Source organism: Talpa europaea (genome assembly GCF_964194135.1).
Source record: "Talpa europaea genome assembly, chromosome: 2".
Lineage (NCBI taxonomy): Eukaryota > Metazoa > Chordata > Mammalia > Eulipotyphla > Talpidae > Talpa > Talpa europaea.
The window spans coordinates 84,488,189-84,512,970 of record NC_140068.1 but is presented as its reverse complement, the minus strand read 5'-3'; the positions used below and the strand labels follow the sequence as shown (position 1 = coordinate 84,512,970).

General features: G+C 40.4%; 1 protein-coding gene across 1 annotated transcript; it reads left to right on the top strand.

Moving 5' to 3' along the window:
* Positions 1 to 433: 433 nt before the first annotated feature.
* LOC311167324 (adhesion G-protein coupled receptor F2-like) lies at positions 434 to 23,698 on the top strand (the record flags this gene model as incomplete). The annotated part of the gene is made up of 8 exons (XM_084228220.1): positions 434 to 520; positions 5,523 to 5,565; positions 6,271 to 6,422; positions 9,552 to 9,788; positions 10,697 to 12,058; positions 18,137 to 18,178; positions 21,505 to 21,564; positions 23,651 to 23,698. Exons 1-8 carry the CDS (start codon positions 449 to 451, stop codon positions 23,696 to 23,698), a joined length of 2,016 nt encoding a protein of 671 aa, XP_084084346.1. The 5' UTR covers positions 434 to 448.
* Between the last annotated feature and the right edge of the window lie 1,084 nt (positions 23,699 to 24,782).

Below are 24,782 nucleotides of genomic sequence, written 5' to 3'. Positions count from 1 at the left end.
CTGAGTTTGCACACAGGAACCCCAGCTTGCCTTCCATCAGAGCTTCCCACGTGTTTCTCAGCCCTGTGTAATGCAGAGAGTAAACTATCACTTCCACTCTCCAATCACAGCCTGTTATTTATTACACCCCAGCAGGCAGCTTCCTTTGGAGGGATTGCCACAGTAGGAGTCACATGCCAACCGAGAGCAGAGGCTGGAGGTCTGGAGGCAATTGCTGGTGCCTCCCCATGCTCACACCTGTAGTCTGCTGGTGAGGTCAATGGGAGAGCACAGGGATGCCAGCTCTGGAGCATGGCAGCCTGAAAAAAGAGCACTGAGGCAGAACCCAGTCTCATACTGGGTCTAACTGGGTTCTGCAATGGTGTGGAACTTTGGAAGGTTCAGGTTGGAGACATTTTGCTTTTTTATTTATTTTTATAGAAGCAAGCAAGGCAGCTGTGTGGCGACAATGACTCATATGCTTTTGCTGTACTGCTTGGTGTTTCTTTTACCCACGGAATCCTGCAGGATACTATGCCAGGTAAGAAAAGGGGGTGGGATGATGAACTTGAGGGGAGAGCAAAGGGAAAGTAAAACCCATCAGTTAACTAATTCTCAGTTATCTGAGTTCGAGTGTAATGAGGAGGAAATGATGGTAGTATGGTCCAGCCAGAAGAAATTGTAATGACAGGTAACCCAAACCCATTTTAGATAATAGCTGCAAATTATTTTCTAGTCAAGCATCTCCATAAGTTCCTGAGATGCATTGAAGCTCATATGGTTTAAAGATGTTAAACTCTTTCTCCCTTTACTTAGATGGTAAAGTTTTCAGTTGTTCTTAGCAGGGTGGGGATATTTCCTTAGGGCATTTGAAAATGTGGGGGTGGTGAGGGCTGTCACAATGACTGGGAGATATTAATGGCATTTAGTGGGCAGGACCTAGGAATGATCTGGCACAATGGTGCATTGTCCCACCTCCAATGGCAATAGCATCTCACCTGAGAAACTCGATAATGAATACCATGGATGGGATGGAAGGAGCAATGGGCATCTCAGATAGTTATCAAGATCTAACTTGAGTGGAGCTTATGTACTATTTGTAAGTTTTAAAGGGTGATGAGTCCTGTGGTTCTTTCTGGAATATTTTTCTTTTTAGCATTAAAAGTCATGTAAATTCTCATGTTAGTTTGTTATTTAAAATAAGGTAAAATAAGACATGGAGATAGAGAAATAGAGTTAGAAAGAGAGATAGAGGAGATAGAAATAGGCAGAAAGGGAAAGAGAGAGAAAGAGAGAGAACAAGAGAGAACACAAAATTATTAAAAATACACTAAAAATATTTTGAGCTTCTTTTTTTATTTTAAAAGATTTATATTTATTTATTTATTTATTTATACAAGCACTGGGTACAGTCAGAAGCCCAGGAGGGTGAGAGAATTCACCAGAGCCAGAGTGGGGAACAGAACAGGCAGACTGACGAAATACACTGCTGAGGGGAGCAGTGGGCGGCAAGGGAGGTCAGCGCACCATGTTGGACCCTCTCGGGGATCGAACCGGCACTGCGGAGGCTGCGGGCAGCTTCGCAACCCAGCGCTTAACTGCTGCGCCACGGGGAAGGCCCTATTTTGAGCTTCTTGGGAAGAGTGTTACATTTGACCCCAAGATCTGAAAGGAGCTTTAAGACATAGATATGGAACTAAGGCTCTCAGTGTACCGTGTGATTTGTTTGAGCCTACAGACTTACTTAGCTATAGGGCCAAGTTCAGAACCACTGTCTTCAGATTCTCAGTTTCTTATTCTTTCCATTTTAATTCTTTCCACATTAACAAGAGCATCCTTGGGAAAGAATGACTTTGGAAATTCTTTCTCTGGCTTTCCAAGTAATATTTACTTTACTCTCTAAGTAGTTTTCTCCTGACTGGGAATTTTCTCCATGACTCCTCTTCATTCCCAACACTGAGCTGGTGTCTACTTTCTGGGAGAGCTTAGAGACCACAATGGAAGGAACTTGTCATGGAGGTATCCCAATCCCACAGCTTGGAATTATTCCACCCTCCATGTTCTCATCCACATTTTCACACAAGATAGAGTACGGAGAACAGGCAGAGCATGGGAGCTTGCCTTTGCTTTCTTGATTATTGGATATCACCTGACCAGGCACATCCATCCTTTTCTTCTCAATTTACAAGTTGCTGGCTGCTGTGCTTCTGGTGCTGCCCCTCTGATCTGCTTACTCATGCAGGCGACTCCGCAGGTTTAGCAGGTTACAGGTTTGCACGTGTCTTTTTCATGGTGTTAGGTTGAGGATTGTAGGAATCTGAAGCTAAAGTGGCTCTTATCAGATGCCACCCTGGAAATGAAATGCCCAGAAGGAGTCATATATGGATGTACTTTGGCAAATTAACTAGGAAAAAATGAATCAGATCTTTCATGTAAGAAGGTAGTTTCCAGAATTCCTTGTAAACAGGATAACAAGACCTTCTGTCCACATACTGATTAATTATATACTATGACATCACTTTAGTCTGTTTAATGGCCCAAATATCCCCCAGGGTTGGTCACTTAAGTGCTTTTTTGTGGTATATTGGTGTATGCCTTATAAAGGCAGACATAGGGCATCTTGAGAAGCTGAAACTCCCATGCACCCTCCTCTGCCTTCTCTAGATGAATGTAGGCTGTCTTGGTGGAAAGAGCAGTGGTAAAAGAGTTAGGAAAGTTGAATTCTTGTCCCAATGAGTGCTAAGAGGAACTCCCTTGCCTTGAGTGACACACCTTATCTGTCAAAGACTAGTTTCATTACATGTAAATAAGGGGATTGAGCAGGTTGATCTATAAGATCTTCCAAAAACTCAGAAATACTCATTTAACATTCTTGTTCAGTGGAAGAGCTTTAACTCTTCTATGTATTTAATAAGACTTGATGTTATGATTGTGAAATGAGAAGTCATTTTGCATCAGTGCTTTGTATGCCATGAAACCCCAGTGAAGATACCTTCTTTACCTTGGAGAGGCCTCAAGTTCTCAATTCAGAGTCTGTGTAAGTTCTCATCTGGTAGAGAAAATGAAAGTTTCAACCTTATTTCTTGATAATAAAGAGAAATATTATTGTGAAGGAGAAAGGGACATAAATCCCAGTTGTTAGTCACACAGCCGTATCACTCAATTTCCAGTATCTTTCCCAGTGACTTAGATCTTGGAATGCAAGTTGAAGTAATTGGAACTTGGCTTTCCCCAGTCACTGGAAAGTAAACTTCTGGTGCACAGACAGGAAGAATCAATCTTTATCTTTGGCATGCTCTCTGCCTCTCTTTCTCTTTCATGAATATAATAAATGAATGCATTTTGTAATTAAGAATTACAAAATGAATATATTTTGTAATTAGGAATTTTTTTCTAAGTATGAGGCATCTTTTCAAAGTATGCTCTGCTTAAATAAAATTTAGCCAATTCAGGTAGAAGAACAACTCATTGTATTCAGTACTGCTTTCTCCCATGCACATATGTCACTAGATACAAACATACTTACTATATATATATATAGTTATTATACATTATATATATATATATTCACATTTGTGTCATACATTGAACTAGTTCCTTGGGGTAGGGGTATGAAGAAGCATAATCCCCAGTTCATGTTCTTAAGAAAATTACAACTCAATTGAGAAATTAATATGCATATAGAAAGGATTAGATTGCCAGACAACAGATCAGGCGAGTATATGCCAAGCATTGAATAAGTGGTATGGTGTTATGGATAAATAAATCCAACAGGATCCAGAGATGAAAAGCTGTATCGTTTATACCTGGATCAGGAAAGATTTCTTAGAAGAGACAAACTTGACTTTTTCTTGTAATAGACTTTTAATAAATTCATGTTCATGTTCAGAGAATAATAATGATAGCTACATCTTCAGTGGCACAAAGAATTCTCCAGAGGGCCTCCCCTGGTGGCGCAGCGGTTGAGCGCTGGCTTGCGAAGCTGCCCGCAGGCTCTGCAGTGCCAGTTCGATCCCCGGCCACCAGCAAGGGTCCCACATGGCGCGACAGACCTCTCCAGCCGTGCCCGCTGACCCCCTCAGCAGTGTATTTCATCACTCTGCCTGTTCTGTTCCCCGCTCTGGTGAATTCTCTCACCCTCCTGTGCTTCTGACTGTACCCAGTGCTTGTATAAATAAATAAATAAATCTTTAAAAAAAAAAAAAAGAATCTTCCAGATCCTACCCTAAGTGTCTTTCATGGATGATCTCATTTATTCCCCTAAAAAAAGCTCTGAGGTAAACATCATACAATTAGAGCATTACTATTCCTGCGTAACTTTATGGATGAGGAAACTGAGGCTCAGAGAGATGACCTTCTGCAAAATATCAAGTGGTGCTGTTGCCATTTGAACCTAGGCAGAGTACATGATGTGATACTGCTTCTCAATGAAGTTTCTGATCCGGTCTGAATGGGTGCACTAGAGAGGGGCTTCTACCCAGGAAAGTCAGGAATTCTCATTATGGGGGCATCTCCCTTAAAGCAAAATAATACAAAATTACAATTACAAAATGAAGGAAAAACCATTTCAAATTAAAAAACTTAAAGAGCAATGCATTCAATAATCAGCATTATTCAGTAAAATAATATTTTCATAATTTCGGCACATTTTATTCCTACATTTCTGGCTGCATATTTGCATGTTGATAATTTTGTAATATTCATTTTCTATAGAGCCAAGGGAAAGTATATTCAGTTTCTCCTTTAGCATTTCTGATTGAGGTTGTTCTTATTATTATTATAGTTTGGGAAAGTATCTTCCAGCTTCTCAATGCATTGTTCATAATGCCCTGTAACTATGTAGGTTTCTTGTCAAAATTGGGGAAACCTCTCATATGTTCCTTTCATATATGAGCTGCAAGGTACCAAGACACTTTTCTTGTTCTGTGACTAATTGCAGATACTCGTAGACTTAATGCTACTTTTCTGTTGATGTCTTTGTTGTAATGTGTAAACAACTATAAACTACAGAGGTATGTATTTAAATCCAAAGTAAATGTATTCCCAACTCAACTTCTACTTGTCCAAATCCATAACCAGTTCCAGCAAAAATGGCAAAAAATAATGGATGGCAAAAAAAAAAATTTGGATGGCAAAAAATAATGATCTGAACAGATGGTGGTTAAACTATTTTGCTTTGGAAAATTTAATAAAATGTAGAATGATGTGAGGACATTGCTGAACTGACTTCTGGGGCTTTGAAGGGGCCCATAAAAGCAAAGAGATTCTTCATTAACTTCCCAGTAAGTCCACCTTTGCTCAGGCTGCATCTCCTGGATAGAATACAGATTGCAGGGGAAGGAGGGCTCCTGCTCAGCAGCAGTGAGTGTGCTGTCCAGGCTGAAGGGCAAAATGGGTCATCAGTCCATGTTCTTCGTCTGAGCGCTGGGTGACCACCCTGACTTCATAGCTGGTTCAGATGTGGTCGTTAGTTTATGATTAAAGAATTTGGGCTTGCAAATAGGTAATCAATTTTGATGTGAATTTTGATTTTCTTTCTCTAGGCTGCCAGCAGAAGCAAGGAGAAGGTGTCTGTCAGGCCACAAGGTATGTCAGCAGCAGTTACTAATCAAAAGGAAGCTTTGCTGTTCACCTATCATAACAGGGGGGCTCAGCCCCTGTCTTATGTCTTGGCTGACTGCACTCCTTGATGGCTTGCATTTGGATTCTTTCTACTTTTCTCTTTTGAACTGTACCTTCGACCCCTGTTTCCTTCTTCTCCCGGCAGCCTCTGCTCCATCTGGTCTGAGAGTTCTTTGCCATAACTCCTTTGGATTGCTCCAACTCAAACTGGCACAGGTCAGTGCAAAGTTGTTGATGACAGTTCATTATAATGTTCTGGAGCTGGGAAGATGCTCAGAGAAAGAACATCAGGTGTGGTGACTTCAGACTGTCCTCTGGGAGCTCTAGGCTTCTGAGCAAGTGCTTCAGTGGGTCCCTTTGTGGCTTGAGCATCATCTAGGGGACTGAACTGTGGGCTCTTTACTCCCATTTCAACTGGGCAGTTCTCCTTTTATCTCTTTTATGCATTAGAGGTCAGGATAAGATTTGTTGAAAGCAATAGGAGTTTGTCACTGAAATATATAATATATGACAACCATGGATCTTTTTCAATCTCCCTCCACTTTACACGAAAAGACACTGAATGCCCACAGGATTTATGTGCTTTCCTGCCGTGACACCTTAGTGATTGGCTTGTGCAGCTCAGAGCCCAGACCATCCATTCACACCAATGTCTTTTTGCCTCTGCAGGTGTATGTGATGGTATCTGTCTGGACAATTCCCATTGCAGTCAGACTTGCCCTCCAGAAACTCAGGGAAGCATGGGGTTTTCATGCAGGCAAAAGAAATGGCAGAAGATTACTGAGACCTGCCGGACTCTTAGTGAGTTCAACATCTTTGAGGTAATATCTTTTCTCTCACATGCAAAGTGGAAACCCAATTAGCAATGCTTATTGATCTCAGCAAGAGAGGGGAAGAGCTGAGATAGGGTTGTATGTATTTCTGTTTGGTATATTAATACATAAACAACCACCTACCCTCTTGTCTCTCCAGGAGAATGGTGTTCTTAACTCTGGGCATCTGAAAGTCTGTGATCCTGCCCGCCACACTTTTTCTTTCTTTTTTTTTTTTTAAAAATAATAAATTTTATTTTTATATTCCCCCATACAATTGCAAACGCCCCATTCTGACCCCAATCCTTCCCCTCCCGCCCCCCACCCCCCAAAAAGTGTCTCTGGTTCATAGTTTTCTGCTGATTTTGATTTTCACTTTCTTATATTCATTTTCCTGGTCCCTTATTTAAGTTTTCTAGATTCCTGCTATGAGTGAGACCATCCGGTATTTTTCTTTTTCTTTTTGGCTTATTTCGCTGAGCATGATCCCTTCCAGCGCCATCCATGTTGCTGCAAATTGCATGTGTTTATCTTTTTTGAATGCTGAGTAATATTCCATGGTATATATGTATCACATCTTCTTTATCCAGTCATCTATTTTTGGGCATTTGGGCTGTTTTCAAAGCTTAGCTATTGTAAACAGTGCTGCTATAAACATAGGGGTGCAGGTGTTCTTTGGAATTGATGTTTCTGTGTCCTTTGGGTGAATACCTAGGAGTGGAATTGCTGGCTCATATGGAAGCTCTATGTTTAGTAGGTCCAGAAATCTCCACACAGCTCTCCATAGTGGTTGGACCAGTTTGCACTCCCACCAACAGTGCAGGAGAGTTCCTTTTTCTCCACACCCTCGCCAACATTTGTTGTTGCTAGTTTTTTTCATATGTGCCATTCTCACTGGTGTGAGATGGTATCCCACACTCTTTCTTAACACAGGAACCCATCTTTTGGGTAAAAGCTGGGTCACTGTCTAGAATCATCGCAGCAGCCACCCTCCATCTTTCCTTTTAACTGTTTAAGAACCCCAAAGTCTTGCTACTCAACATGTCCTGCCCTGACCAGCAGCTTGGAATCACCAAGAACTTGCAGATGGTGGAATTTGAGCTCCACCCTAGACTGCTGAATCAGAATTTGTATTTTATCTAGGTCCCAGGGCTGAATTCTGTGCTCATGAAAGCATGAGAAGCCAGTTGGCCTAAAGGGGAACACTTCATCATCAAACAAATGAACATAGTCCATGCATACTTCAGTAATTAAAAAAAATCCAGTTCTACGAAATACAATCAGGTTAAATGTTATTTCTTCTCCTTTTGTTTCCTTTTCTCCTTTTCTACTAGGAGCTTTCTGAAGTTTGACTCCTGACTTTGTCTTGAGTCTGTTAGTATTTCTTTTTAATAAAGATTTATTTATTTATGCATACAAGAACTGGGGTACAGGCCAGAGGCATGAGGGGTAAGAGGATTCACCAGAGACAAAGTAGGGAGCAGAACAGGCAGACTGACTGAAATACACTGCTGAGGGGAGCAGTGGGGAGACAGGAGAGGTCTGCTGCACCATGTGGGTAGCTCCCTGGCCGGGGATCGAACCAGCACTGCAGTGGCTGTGGACAGCTTCATAGGTTGCGTCTTAACCCTTTGCACCACCAGAGAAGCCCTTGTTAGTATTTCTTTTTCCCTAAGAACTCTCTCTTTCCCTGTTTGGAGCACGGTTCAACGGAGCTCAGTGGGTGCCATTCCTGAAGTCCCTGGGCAAAATTCAAAAGCCTGCCTATACGGGGGTCTGTCACCAGACTCACCCCTCATTTGAGCAACCTAAGCAAAGATTCAGACTGAACTTTTATTTTTGTTATATTTAGTTCATTTCTTTGTTTCGTTTCTTTATATACCACATAAATGAAGCCACATGGTGTTTAGTTGTCTTTCTCTGTCTGATTTTTAATGATGCACAGCTGAAATTTAAGGTTATCTTGTAATGTGACTTCAACAAAAATTTCAGGGACCCACCTACATCTGTCTTAATACTTAAGACCATCTGTCTTAATACTTAATACTTAATGTTTAAATCAAGCTTGCAGACTGCTAAATAAAGTATCTGTTTGCCTTCTATCCAAGATTCCAGCCTGCACTTCTAAGGCAGTGGAAAGCTAAGGCTAACAACATGTAGGTTTGCAAACTTGTGTGCATTTGCCACTTCTCAGGCCTGGGCGTGAGCACACTGGTGGTTTGGTGTGTCCATGGAAGTGCAGACTAAGGAAATGGCCCCTACAGGCCCTGAAGGTGGTCTGGAAATCATGCTACAGGGGAATCTGAGTTTCTGTAAATATTAATTGAAAGCGTTCAGCTGGCAGGGACATGGGTTCTAAAGAGGCATAGCCTTTAGATACATAGTGAAGGGGCAGCTGGATCCCGAGGGCCAAAAGGGGGCTAGTAAAGCAATTTGAGCAATTTTATCTGTAAAGGACCTTTGTGTAAATATTTTAGGCTTTGTGGCTTGTGTAGTCCCTGGCATGACTAGTTAACTCTGCTGTTGCAGCATTAAAAAGCCATAGGTGATATTAAGTGAATGGCTCGCTGAGTCCCCAAAAACCTTAATTTACAAAAAACAGACAGGCAACCTGGAGCTGTACTTTACCATCCCTGCTCTGGAGTGTGAAACTCAGAACCTGTATCTGTGGGATACACTGTCTGTCATTCTTTTCAGTTATTTTTCTAGCTTGATATTCCAGCTGATTCATCCAAAGCTAGTTTGAAATTTCTATTTTTAAAAATATGTTCATAGCTCATGCTTTGCCCCTAGGGAATAGGAAAAATAAGTTTGAGTGGTACAAAAATGTTACCGACATGCACAGGAAGTTTATACAATATATACACCCAGAAGGGGTCTGAGATGGTGTGCTAAATATAACAGCTGCTATTTGAGGGGCAGTGTGAAGGAGTAGGCAGCTGGCAAGCGGGGGGCTTTACACCCACCTCGGTATTGGTCAAGTTATCTAGCTGCAGATGTGACTCTGAAAATGTAAAATAGAAAATATATTATGCAATAGACAATGGTATTATCAGGCCATTATTACATTTTAGTAAGTTTACTTTTACCTTTAAAACAATAGTAACATGATAAAAATGTTCATTTGTCACTTCATAGGCAACAGAAATATATATGGGTCAACCATTTGGAGGAAATACGTCATTCCATGAATATAATGTAAGGTCTGAGACCATCACAGATATGTTGATGCGGAAGTGTCCCAAGGATTTGTCTTGTGTAATTAGGAACATTCTGAAGTCTCCCCGGATCCCAGGAAATATTGCTGTCATTGTGCAGCTCTTACACAACATATCCACAGCACTTACAACAGGTGTAGATGAGGCCAAGATGCAGGTGAGTGCTTTGGATATTTGATAGAGCATCATTTTGGCAGGAAAAGAATGCAGATTAATTCAGCATTCTGTGGTAGTCTATGGGGGCTGGGGTCTCTGTCTTTCACCGCCCTATCATCAATTCCTAGAATAACTAGTATTAAGTAAATCTTCATTGCAGAAAAAAGTGAATAAATGAATGGAACAAAGGAAGATGTTCAATCAACACTTAGTGGGAGCATTTACTTAGTGCTGGATTAGACGTTGGAGTATGCTTTTCCAATGTATAGTTTAGCTACTGAAAACCTCTAGGAAACATTCTATAACTTGCAGAGAGAAAGGCTGTTCTTATTTTTATTTGTGAGTCAGAATAAGTTGCTAAAAATGAAAAATAACCGAATGCAAAGAAAAGTCATCCATGTCTGTTGCACAAATGTGAAATGAGACTGGATCCAGTTCTTTTGTTTTTGATCTTCAAAGCACATGATAATAAAGAGTAGCTTCCTCTTTTGGGCTTAATTTCCAACTTAGTGAGATCCTGCCTACAGTGGGGATTTAATTGATGGTAATTATAGAATGGGTGCTCTAACCAGGAGAAGCACCTAGCTTTGCCCAGGTGAGAGGTGGAACTGATGATGGAAATGAGCACAGTGAAGGCTGCTCACTGCATTGTATAAATAAGAGGAGGGGAGTTTCCTTGTAACTCTGTCTTCCAACTCCAACTGCAGTGGTATGTGAGTCAAATGGGGGTCTTATTAAGTTGCTGAATCTGTTTGGCTAGGTCTTGGTGGGGCCTGAGATTCTGTATCTCTAAGAAGTTCCCGAGGATGCTTTGATGCTGGCTGGGGGGAACACATTTTATAAAAGTGAACATTGAATGTCCTGGCAAATACAGACTGACCCCCTACTAATACAGTTCTTCATTGGCAGAGTTACAGCATCATGGCCAACCACATTCTTAACAGTAAAAGCATCTCAAACTGGACTTACATTCCTGACCGAAACAGCAGCTGTGTCCTGCTGCACTCTGTCAATTCCTTTGCAAGAAATCTATTTATAAATAAACACCCCATTGACATATCGGATGTCTTCATTCATACGATGGGCACTACTGTATCCAGAGATATCAATGAAAAGAATTTTACTTTTTCAATGAGAGTGAATGACACCAACAATGAAGTCACTGGGAAGGTGCTGATCAGCAAAGATGAACTTCGGAGGTTGCCTTCCCCTTCTCAGGTCATCACTATTGCATTTCCAACTCTGGGGGCCATCTTAGAAGCCAGTCTTTTTGAAAATGTCACCGTGAATGGGCTTGTCCTGTCTGTCATTTTGCCCAAAGAGCTGCAGAGAATCTCACTGATTTTTGAAAAGATCAGCAAGTCAGAGGAGAGGAGGACACAGTGTGTTGGCTGGCACTCCTTAGAGAGCAGATGGGACCAGCAGGCCTGTAAAATGATTCGAGAAGACTCCCAGCATGCTGTGTGCAAATGTAGGCCAAGCAAATTCTTTACCTCCTTCTCAATCCTTATGTCACCCCACGTCTTGGAAAGCCCAGTCCTGACTTACATCACGTACATAGGCCTGGGTATTTCTATTTGTAGCTTGATCCTTTGCTTGTCCATTGAGGCCTTGGTTTGGACCCAAGTGACAAAGACAGAGATCTCATATTTACGCCACCTGTGTATTGCTAATGTGGCGGCCACCTTGCTGATGGCTGATGTGTGGTTCATTGTGGCTTCCTTTCTTAGTGGCCCAGTGACAAATCACAATGCATGTGTGGCGGCGACATTTTTTGTTCATTTCTTTTACCTTTCTGTGTTTTTCTGGATGCTTGCCAAGGCACTCCTTATCCTCTACGGGATCCTGATTGTTTTCCATACGCTGCCCAAGTCAGTCTTGGTGGCATGTCTCTTTTCAGTGGGCTACGGGTGTCCTTTGGTCATTGCTGTTATCACGGTGGCTGTCACTGAGCCTGGTAAAGGCTATCTACGCCCTGAAGTTTGTTGGCTGAATTGGGACATGACCAAGGCCCTCCTGGCCTTTGTGGTTCCAGCTCTGGCCATCGTGGTTGTAAACCTGATCACAGTTACACTGGTGATTGTCAAGACCCAACGAGCCGCCATTGGCAGCTCCATGTTTCAGGAAGTGAGAGCCATTGTGAGAATCAGTAAAAATATCGCCATCCTCACCCCACTGCTGGGGCTGACCTGGGGATTTGGAATAGCCATAGTCATCGACAATAGTTCCCTGGTCTTCCACATTATCTTCTCCTTGCTCAACGCATTCCAGGTAAGTCTAAATGCTTCTGACCAAGTCTAAAGTGAAAGGACATAGGAAGAAGTTTTGTTATCAGGAGCTTGTGGCTTCATATTTCTATAAAAAAAAAAAACAAAACAAAACAAAAAAAACAATGGTTTTGGAGTAGCCTATTGAGTGAGGAAATAAACTTTCATTCCAGAAAGTCTAGACTCAAATCCTATAATTGCAAACAATGATGTGTGACATTTTCTTGGGATATTTGCTTAACTTTTCTAAACCTTATTTTGCTCACTTAAAAGAGTGTTTGGAAAAATGAAACAGTAAAGGGAATGTGCCAAGTATTAAATGACTTAAAGATCATAAATAGTATAACAATAAGCTGCATTGTTACTGTTTAGAAATTGAGATTTTTAAGCAATATTATCTCCTGCCAAACCTAGGTATGTATCTGAAGGTATTAAAATATGAATTTTTATTTGCTTTTAACTTTTTATTGAAGTAACTTTTTTTTAACAATATAGTTTTCAGGTATATATCATAATCAACATCTGTACATACCTTGTTATATATGTAGAAATGTGCACATTTCTCCTATTTTCTTCCATTTAGAATTTTTAGTTACCTCTGGAAACCATTTTACTTTTTTTTTTTTTAATTTTCTTTTCTTTATTTTTTTTTTTAATAATGAATTTTATTGTTATATTCCCCATACAATTGCAGCCCCCCCATTCTGACCCCAATCCCTCCCTCCCACCCCCGCCCCCCTAAAAGTGTCTCTGGTTCATAGTTTTTTGTTGATTTTGATTTTCACTTTCTTATATTCATTTTCCTGGTCCCTTATTTAAGTTTTCTAGATTCCTGCTATGAGTGAGACCATCCGGTATTTTTCTTTTTCTTTTTGGCTTATTTCGCTGAGCATGATCCCTTCCAGCGCCATCCATGTTGCTGCAAATTGCATGTGTTTATCTTTTTTGAATGCTGAGTAATATTCCATGGTATATATGGACCACATCTTCTTGATCCAGTCATCTATTTTTGGGCATTTGGGTTGTTTCCAAAGCTTAGCTATTGTAAACAGTGCTGCTATAAACATAGGGGTGCAGGTGTTCTTTGGAATTGATGTATCTGTGTCCTTTGGGTAAATACCTAGGAGTGGAATTGCTGTATCATATGGAAGCTCTATGTTTAGTAGGTCCAGAAATCTCCACACGGCTTTCCACAGTGGTTGGACCAGTTTGCACTCCCACCAACAGTGTAGAAGAGTTCCTTTTTCTCCACACCCTCGCCAGCATTTGTTGTTGCTAGTTTTTTTAATATGTGCCATTCTCACTGGTGTAAGATGGTATCTCATGGTAGTTTTGATTTGCATTTCCCTGATGGCAAGTGATGTTGAACATTTTTTCATATGCCTGTTGGCCATTTGCATTTCCTCTTCAGAGAAGTTTCTTTTTAGCTCTTCTGCCCATTTTTTGACTGGGTTATTTTCTTTGTTGTTGTTGAGTCTCATCAGCTCTTTGCAGATTTTTGTGATCAGTCCTTTATCATTAGTGTTGGGTGCAAAAATGTTCTCCCAGTTGGTGGGGTTTCTCTTTGTTTTTGTTATTGTCTCTTTTGCTGTGCAGAAGCTCTTTAATTTGATGTAGTCCCAGCTGTTTATCTTTGCCTTCACTATCACTGCTTTGGGTGATGTGTCTGTAAAGATGTCTTTGATGTGCAAATCACGTAGTGTTTCGCCTATATTTCCTTCTATATATTTTATGGTGGAAACCATTTTACTTTTAATGATGTAAGCCACACAGTTTCACACGTATCTTTTTCAACTTGGCTATGCTTATATATGCATATATTTTCACATACTATGGAGGCTAAAAACAATGTATATGACACAACTTATTTTTCACTTAAAAGTAAACACTAGTATTTTACCAGGTGACATTTATAAAAATGTCTCTTTAATGATTGCTTAGTGATCCATATTCAATAATTACCTTCTGGATTAAATTAAAAAGAAATTTTCCATCACAGATACCAAGGAACTGAAGTTTATTATATTAATGCTAAATATGTAGATCGCAACTGACTGAAAGTCTTTATTTTCCTAAGAACCTTTAAAATACTAGCTTTTTAATTTGAATGTATGTTTATTTTCAAATAAATGTTTTACCTCGTAAATAAGAGATTTTAAATCAAATATTTCTCATTTTTCTCTCAAGCTTTAAGTATAAGTAATTTCATTTACAATAGACATTTTGATGCCTTGGAGAACAATGTTAACAATATAGAGATGCCTCACCTTGTAAATCTTTTTTTTTTTTTTGCTCTTCCATAAAAAACATTAATTTTACAGTAACTTTTTTGAATAGCTTTTAGAAATTATCAACTGTCCTCTTCACACTCATGCAGCAGGCTTGATGGGACTGAGATCAATCTAGTATTCCTCCATTTCTGTTGAGCTTATCCCATTGCTGTCATGAACCCTTAGCTGTTCATGTCTCTCACCCTGGTGTTTTCTTTTCCTCGTCTCCCTTGGGGCCAACTCAGCTATTTGTTCCAGACAAGGCTCTGAGTACTTGTATTTTGGTACCATAAGCTCCTTTTCCTGTCAAAATAGGATCAACGTGTAATATCAATTCAGTTTCTGCCTTGCCTCCTGGCAGGGAGGACGGTGGGGCCCATCTCAATGCCAAGCTGATGGGACAGTGAGAAGTTGAGGGCAGCATTTGGGTGAAGGCAGAGCCCGTACCAGCCGTTAGGCCATACCGTGCTGAAGCTAGCTTGTACTGCCTTGTAAGAATCGACTGTTATATTTTCAGGAATTTTGTGAGCTGGCTGTCAACACAGATGTGATTAAAGGTTAAATTATATAGACTTGAATTAAATAAACTAGATGAACAGAAATGTCATATAGACTTAAAACATATCACATCCTGTCTACTTTTTGCAAAGCTCTTGAGTCATTTGCATGTATTGTATTGGTACCTGTGTATGGTGAAACTCTGTGTACTGATGTGCCCATCTCTTCCTATCTCCATGTTTGCTGATGTCATTGTTGCTAGATTTAAATCAGCCATGGTAGGCAAATTAGGAGAATTGGATATTGCTATTTACCTGTATATGAATTTAGGAAGCCCAGTGCAGGAGGAGAGAAAGGAGAGCCATGCATCTGCTCAGGTGGAGACACAAGCACCTGAGAAGCAGGACAAATTGAGCCTGAGGGTGGGCTGAGATGAGGTGCAGCTGAAGCTGACAGTGAGCAGGGGGTGATGAGAGACTCCTAAACTAACAGAAGGTCCAGAGTTGGCTTTTAAAAAGACTTCTTGGTCCTCGCCCATGGAAGGAACTTTAGTAGGGAATCTTACATACAGTCAGTTGCTGTCTTGAATACTCACCTTTCAATATATAACTTCTAGAGGAACTTCTAGTCGGTGTCCTCTCTTGTATTCACTGGGAGTAACTGTGGGCTGGGTGAGGTTTGGGCACGGCTTGTAGTTGGTTTGGTGGGAGAAAACGCACTGCCTTTGTCCATTTGGGTTGCTGTAACAAAAATCCAGACTGGATGGCTTATAAACAACAGAAATTTACTTCTCGCAGTTTTAGAGGCTGGGAATTCCAAGCAAGATGTTGGCGGATGCCTTGTCTGGTGAAAGCCTGCTTCCTGGTTCAAAGACAGACAGCCAGTTCGCCATAACTTTATTGGTGGAAGGGGCAAGGGAGATCTTGTGGTTCTTTTTTATTAGGGTTCTAATCTCATTCATGGACACTGTGCCTACATGATCTAATCACTTCCTGAAGGTGCAATTCCAAGATCATCACAGTGAGTTCTAGGGTTTAACATACCAATTTGGAGGGTAGCAAATATTCAGTCTTTATCAGTGAAGCGTATATTGATACCTTAAGACCTGGGAAAATACCTTGAGATTTATCTGCTCAAATTGTACTTTATCAATTAAAAGAAATGCAAAGAAGGTATAAACAGTGAATTCTTTTCAATCAGATATGAAACATGTCTAATATTTTATCCATATCTTTTGAATGATAGTTTGTGTATCTTTTCCCAAAATGGTATGGCCCAGAGAAAAATTATCTGGTAGAACATTTCACTGTTATATATATATATATATATATATATATATGTTTCACAAACACATACAACCATGTACACACACAAATACACAGAGACACCACATTTTTCGAGTGCTTATTTTGTACCAAGAATTGTGTTAAATGTTATCGATATGAATATAAGTAGTCCAAACTCAAGAAATGGAAGCTCTTATAGGAAAGAAATTCCTTTTTATCCTTTAGCTAACAGAACATACAATTCTGGATAAAATAGGCTAGAATTGTGGTTTCTAGATCTTTAGAAAAGTTAATTGCTGGGTAAAATTCATGGTGATTCTGATTTACAATGTACCTCTAGTAACAAAACCAGACTGGGATGTCCCAGACTGATGCTTGTCCTGAACATCTTTATGCAAATGATACTTTGTAATTGAAAAGACTAGGCTGTTAATGACATTTTCTAGCAGACATAATGACAGAATTCATAAGTTATCTTGTAGACTAAGGGCTTCACACAAAAAAGCAATCGGATGGATAGATAGATAGATCGCAAAACTTTGGAACACTTGCTGGACTGGCTGAAGGGAGATGTGTATTTTAGTGGTTTTCGGGAAATGGATGGACTGCATGATTCTGTACTGATACCTGTGAAGAACTCCTCCTTTCAACTGAATTTCTACAAATCATGGAAGGGGTTTGGTATTGGGCCTGCTGAGGATCATCTGATGGTAATATCTTTACGGTGCCATTTGTATTCAACTCATGTGCTTTAACAGGCCGGTGCTTATCTCACCAGAATACAATGTTCCGTGAAAGAGTGAGAGGACGTGTTGGGCAGTGGACAACAGCCTTGCAGTTCCTGAACAATCAATAATGGCAAAAGAAAAGTAGCTATGCTCAGCTTCCATTAACACTCTGGATATCCATCTGCCATTCACAACCAGGGGCCATTATGAAACTTGCAAAGAAAATTCAAGTTCATGAATCCTCACAAAAATAAAGACATAAAAGATTAAGATTTTAAACACAGAATAAGTGCTCAGAAACAGTTGTGCCAAAAAAGATATTAGCAGATTGAGTAACTCACATATCTCGTATCCATACAAAGACCCCATTAAAATTAAAAGGAGATAATTCCACTATATGATCCATTTGAGTTTTTGCCCTTTTTTTTTTTAAAATACACATCAGCACAAAACCACCCCAAAAGAAGAAAAGAAACCACCTCAGATAAGGAAAAGGGATCTCAAAGATTCAACTTTCAAAAAGGTGATAGAGGATGATTTCATTAGACAAAATTTCTCTTGAAGGTATGGTTTACTCAGGTCTTGGCTGACATCTTTTCTCCTCTGATTCTTTCATGGACCAGTATATTCTGGTGAGATAACCAACTCCTGATTAATGCAAAGCATGTTTCTTTTGCTCAAATTAAAAAAAAAAAAATGCCTACAATATAAGTCAGGGATCTTGGTCTGCTTGGTTTGCTGAGGTATCCCAAGTACCCGGAACAGTGGTAGACATATGGAAGATTCTCAATCAGTACTTATTGAATGGATAAACCTAGGTGTTGTGAGCCTAAGAGTCAAATATTTACTACAATTGTCTTCATATTATTGTTTCATTTCATTTTTCTTTTTATTATTATTATTTTTTAAAGATTTATTTATTTATTTATACATACAAGCACTGGGTACAGTCAGAAGCACGGGAGAGTGAGAGAATTCACCAGAGCCAGAGCGGGGAGCAGAGCAGGCAGAAGGACCGAAGTACACTGCTGAGGGGAGCAGCAGGTGGCAGGAGAGGTCTGCGCGCCATGTGGGACCCTCCTCCAGTGGCTGGGGAGCAGCCGGGGATCGAACTGGCGCTGCAGAGGCTGCAGGCAGCTTCGCAACCCAGCACTCAAACGCTGCGCCACCGGGGAGGCCCTCTTTTTATTATTTTTATCAGTTCCAGAATAGGAACTGATAAGGAATGCTGGTAGTCATCGTTATTATTGTAACTGTTATTTTGTAAATGAATTTTCTTACCTCATCTGTCTTTTTTTAGGGCTTCTTTATCTTGGTGTTTGGAACAATTCTGGATCCAAAGGTACTGTAAATTCTTCTTGTTGCTTTTCCTGTATTATCAGTATTTGGCCCTGAAATGCTCACTGGTAAGGGAAACTTGTTGAGAGCTTTTCACCTCAGTCATTTATACAGACACATCTCTGCTCTTTACAGTGCAAGCAATATCTACCACCTTTCAAACTCTTTCAGGGCTAAGCATTGTAAATACACTATACAGTGACACAATATATACAAATATACAATTTAAGAATTAAGACAATTTTGGGTATTCCTACATTTTTAGTTTTACAGATGAGGAAACAGACTCAGTGTGATCAAGTAGTTTGCCTGAGATCTCAGTGGAAACTTACTTTAACTAGCAGAAAGGGATTTCTTAAATCTCACAATCTATCTTTGGGAAGGTCTTTCTTTGACTTGGAGATGTGGAGGCTACACACCAGCAATACTTCCCCATTCACAACACAGAACTGCTCCCCATGAGACACCATTGCCCCTCCCCCTTGCTGTAAACAGCACAGTTCTCAAGGCCAATCTCAGACAGTGGATGATAAGCCACAGCTGCTGCTGCTGCTTTCTTAGGGATCACCTTCACCTAGCCCACTCAGGCCTGCTGGCACCTTTTTCTTTGCATTGTCATGTTTGATTGAGCTCAGGGAAGTTGGGAGACTATTCTTGGCCTTTACTTTCAGAGTAGTGGACTCAAGAAAGAATTCTCTAAATATAAATGAGTGTGTATAGGCAGTGGTTGGTGGAAACAAATGAAAATTAAACAAAAGAACAAAATATCAAAGGTTTATTCAATTTTTATGATTACCCTCTTCCCATTGTACTACACAGCCTCTTGGAGTGAGCAAAGCAAAGTCTTCTTAAATGTAGATGCAAACACCTTTACTTCAATATTCATTCATTCATTCCACTATCAATACTATTCAACTCTTAAATTAATACCCAAGGTTTGTAAAAAGAGGCATTTCACAATGTTTTTTTCATTTTTTTATGAAGCTACCATATCAACCTAATAAAAATTATTCAGATGTGAAAGTATTAGTCTTGATATTTCCTTGTACTAGCTGTGTGCTTTTGGGAGTTCCTTAACTCTCCTGAACTCCAGATCCTTCTAGTGGAAAGCAAATACAATAGTGCTTCTTTGAGTTCTCTTCTAGCTTAGGGAAAAAATCCAGTTTTCCTATTTGAAAACACACAGAAGACATGTAAGGTAATAAACAAGTCTACGCATTCTGTTAATCTAATACCACAACCAACAGTTGTGGCCAAAGCAGTAGCAGCAACATTATTATTTATTTGTGTGCCATTATTAGAAGTTGTGAGATGTGCAAACAACTCTGAGACATATACTCTTCTAGAAGCATCAAAACCTCTTACAATTAAAATTACAATATACAAAGAAGATACTCATTGATGTTGGGAAACTGTGCATGATTGACAAACAGTTGTATGTGTCAGTAGTCTTAAAACTTTTAGGGTCAATAAAAAACAGTGAGCATGTATCCCCAGATGTGTTTGCTATTACTTTGCAAAGTAATTTGTGCATAGAGCCAAAAAAGATAAGAAAAAAGCTTAAATAGATGTTCCAGTATGGCTTCACATGTCCCAGTGGACCATGAGTGTGTAGACCCCAGTGCCAGGGACTGCTCCTTTGTCTTTGGAGCGTAGTGTGACAAAGAATACTGCACTTCCATTGAGGGGTGAGGTCTCTCTGAGCTGGAGCACTCTGGCATACTTTAACTTGGAAGGTGAATAACATTAAGTATGGCAGAAGGAAAGAGGGCAGTAGAAATGAGAAGAGAACGCAAGAGAGATGTAGAGATAATGACAGGAGAATCTGGAGTCAAGGAATATGAACTCAAATCCCAGCCCTTCTTCTTAGTAGTTGACAGATTCTACATGCTACTTCATCTCGGAGTCTTAATTTCCTCAGTCATAAAGTGGGGATAATAATAGCCATCTTAGAGGATTACTTTTTGAATAAAGTGAGATGGCAGGTGAAAAGCAGTTTGTAGTTACTAAACATAATATTATTATTTATTGTGCTTATTTTCTTGGTTCCCCAGGCCTTTGCTTTGTTGTGTGGGATTCTTTCTTTTTTCTTTTTCTTTTTTAGTGGTGGTATGGCCCTCTTGAAAAGGAGATTTCAGTAACTGACAAATTGTAGGAATTTCAACCATTCAAGTGCTATTTAAGTGTCCAAAAACATACTATGCCCAGGATTCCTCAAAGTGGTGGCAAATTATTTCTAAGTCATTCAGTTCATGTTTATGCCCCTGTATATGATTCTCTGATGCTAACTCCACCTTTCCTATCTTTCCCCCTCTCACATTTTTCTAGATGGCACCTCCAAGTTACTGACACCTTCAGATCTCAGTAGCAGGTCCTGAGTAGTAACACAATCCTTTGCCATAATATTTGTCAAGCCCATGCACATGTATCAACTTTTTTTTCCTTAATTTTTTTTAAAGATTTATTTATTTATTTATACAAGCACTGGGTACAGTCAGAAGCACGGGAGGGTGAGAGAATTCCCCAGAGCCAGAGCAGGGAGCAGAGCAGGCAGAAGGACCGAAGTACACTGCCGAGGGGAGCAGCGGGCGGCAGGAGAGGTCTGCGCACCATGTGGGACCCTCCTCCGGTGGCCGTGGAGCAGCCGGGGATCGAACCGGCGCTGCAGAGGCTGCGGGCAGCCGGGAGGCCCCTCTTAATTTTTTTTTAATTGAAGTACCACTGCATTATAACCTTATGTTTCAGGTGTGTGTAATTGTAAACCAACAAGTGTATAGACTACATTAAGTTCACCATTAAAAGTCCACTTTTGGGCCTCCCTGGTGGCGCAGGCAGTTGAGTGCAGCGCTGTGAAGCTGTACGCAGCCTCTGCAGTGCTGGTTTGATCCCCGCTGGCAGCAGAGCAACCCACATGGCGCAGCAGACCTCTCCTGTCTCGCCTGCTGCTCCCCTCAGCAGTGTATTTCAGTCAGTCTGCCTGTTCTGTTCCCCGCTCTGTCTCTGGTGAATCCTCTCACCCTCCTGCGCCTCTGGCTTGTACCCCGGTTCTTGTATAAATAAAATAAATCTTTAAAAAAATAAGTCCACTTTACCCTTCACTGTACAATTGAGCCCTTTTACCCAATATTTCATTCCTCTCCGCTTCCTTTCTGGCAAACACTAATTTGATCTTATGGTCTAAAAGTTTATTTTTGTTTTGTTGAGTTCATTCATTTTGTTTCTTTTTATACCCATGAGTAAAATCATATGGTGTTTGTCTTTCTATGTCTGCCAGCTTCTTAGAATCTTTTAATTCTTAACTCCTTCTGTGACTTGTTAACTCCTTTTCAGATACGAGAAGCTTTAAAGGGTCGAGTCACCTCTGCAAAATGGATCTCCAGGATATCAGAGGTACAGTTTTCACAGTCATATTTGCATATAAAAGTCTGGCAGGGTAACAGCAATGTTGGAGCTCTGGCATATGGAGCGTTGCTAAAACTATCACCTTAACGCTTTGTGATATGAATTTTCTAGAAGAGCCAAGTAAGTACCCTTTTGGGCTGTTTCATTCTTTTTGGACTACTGAAACTACACCCACAGAGATGAAAACAGCCTTAAATGCTTTTAGAGGAGAGTGATAAGGTGATTAATACGCACACCTGAAATATAAGGTTATAATGCAATGGTACTTCAATTAAAAAAAACATAAGGAAAAAAGAGTTGATGTAGAGAGTTTTTTTTCATGCCAACATCTGATACAATCCACATTGCCTGGCATGGACTGCTATTACAGGAGATCTACACGGAGAAGTGATGGATTATTGGGAGGGGGAGAGTAGGGTGGACACCCTATAACCCTGAGTGTTGGCATTGCCCCTCCTTATAATCCTTGCTTTTTCATTCCCTGTTCTTCGATTTCTTTAGCCTCTTAATCATGTCTCCTTTTTCTCCATTATATTATATTACATTACCTTATAATATTATTTTTATTTTATTTATTCCCTGTTGCCTCTCTCTTACTCGTGCTTTGATTTGGTTCCTATTCCTTGGTCTCCAAAACTGGGAGATTTCTGACCTTTCTAGAACACTTTTAGAAAAAAGAAATAAGTCAAGCTTTACTGAAAATGCACATAACCAATTATCTAAATTAGTGGTTCTCAGCCTTGGTTGAAGATCAATATCAATCAGGAAGCTTCAATAATTGTTGCCTGGGTCCCGTCCCTGGAGGTTCTAGTTTGGTCAGCCTGATGTATGACTTGCATTTGGGGAATGTAGTGGAGGTTGAGAACCACACATTTAAAACCTTCCAGAAGTATCTCAGCTTTGGAAATATTTGCCTCCAACCAGCCTTCTAATATAAATGTGCTCCTACCACCTCCTTCTGGTTTGCCAACTTGGGAGAAGGGCCTGCTTCTGGCTCCCTTCTAATTCCACACTGCTCCTTTCCTTTAACATTTTCAGTATTCATGCATTCATTCATTCAGCCACCACAAGGAAATTCTGCTGTTCAGTGATATTCTAAGTCATTTTGCCCACTTCTCTTTGTGATTTTATGTGAAAAGTAAGTCAGGATTATACTCAGAATGTTATCAGTTGATTATCTGAGTCAGTGGTTTTTAATGGTGGCTGCACCTTGGAAACACCTAGAGACCATTTTAAAAATGCAGGCATTTAGACCCTACCCAAGATTTAACCAGAAACTCTTGGTGGGGGTGGTGATTATAGTCTTTTTTATTTTTATTTTTTTTTTGCTCCCCCCAGTGATTCTTATGTACTGCCACGGTTAAGAACCACTGGTCTAGGTACTAGGTACATTTATCTTATCTTCTTAAAATCCTTCCTTCATTCTGCCCACCAGCTTTAGGTGACTGCAAGTGAGTTTTTTAGCACTCCTCAGAGGAAGGGGTCTTATCATCTGGCCTCTCCTCTTCTGCTTTGTGGCCTCTGACCCCAAGGTAACAATCTTCTCCAGTCCTGACTTAACTTTGTCCCCTTGTGGTAAATGCTAAACCCAGGATAGTAAATGTGCTTGTCTGTTTTCATTTTATATGGATGTGATAAATTAGTCTATCTCATGTGGCAATAGTTCCACAGTGAGTTACTGTATTAGCCACCTTAGATATATGTACCTACAATATGAGGACTTTTTAGACTCAGATGCGTCACACCGGATGGCTGCAGCAGTTTGAGAATTTGCTATTTGAGGCCGAGGAGCCATTGTAGTGCTCTTCCTCCCTGCATGGGTCTTCTCCCTACACGGCCTTCTTTCCGCCTTCCTCTGGAATCAGAGACTTCTCCAAGACAGGGAGGTAGGCCAGGCCAGGGAGTAGGTGATCTCCCACACCATGTTGTCAGTGGTTTTGCTATAAAGGAGAGACACACATTGCAGGAATAAAATAAATTGCTGTAGATCATCATTCTCCATGTGTTTTGTTTAATTGTGATAATGAAAGCAGGCTGCTAATCACCAGTGCAATTACACTTTTGTTTCCAACAGAACTTCTCTTCTGACTTCTCTTGTCACCCCACCAAAGGGCCAAGCTAACAAACCAGGCTGTCTCCTTAACTTGGGAGGTGAGTGCAGACAAGAAGGTCCCTGTACACACGCCATGTAGATGATATTTCTTTTTTAAAAAGATCACAATTTGATTAATGTTAATTGGAAATGATGTTATTTTTGATTAAAAAGATTCTCCTTATATAAGTTCTTACCGAGCTATGGTTGGAGAGGTGTTCACATTTCTAACTCGGTACTGAAAATAACCGTGAAACAATCAGGTGTGTCCAAAAATGCTTGTAAATCAGCCTGAATGTATCAAGAGGCATGTGAGCCAAGGTGCCTGCTTTACACAACTGTCCCCTCTCATCCTTTTTCTCTCCTAGATCTCCATCCCCAGGACATCCTACAAGATACCAACAATATTCCTAGATTTCCCAGTGTGGCCTGTCTTCTATAATGTTAAGAGATCAAGGAATTATGATAAACACAATCTTTGAGAGGCCTTGGGGATAATGTAGACATTTATTTACACTTGAGATAATGTCAGTGAGACAAAGAGACAGAAAGAGAAGCAGAGGGAAGGAAACGGCAGCAGGAAGAGACACTGAGACTGAGGGGCATGGTGACTCAGGGTTGAAAGAGAGCCGCCCAGACACACAGACATGTGCAGACAGGCCTTCCAATGTCCCTTTAGACAGACAGAGAGAGAGACAGAGACAGAGAGACAGAGACAGAGAGAGAGACAAATTCAGAAAGAAACAGAGACACACATAGCTGAGACTCACGCAGAGACACATACAGAGTGACAGAAGCAGAAACAGAGACACAGAGAGAGGCCCTCAGATATGTAGAGCACTCCCCACCCCATCCCGATATGCCTGACTCTAGGCCCTTGTGGCTGTGACCTGCAGCCACCCAGAGCCTTGTGCAAAGACACATCTTTCCCAAGAGGAAAAGCAGTGTTTCCAGTTTAGAGAAAGACAAGTTTTGTAACTCAGCATTTGCAGGCAATAGAACAGACCTGTTCTCTGGGTTCCAGAATGAATTAAAGGAAAGATACTCCATTTGTCAAGGAGGTCTTTCCCAAAGGGACTTATTATTTAAGAAAGGGAGAGTCTATAAAAGAGTT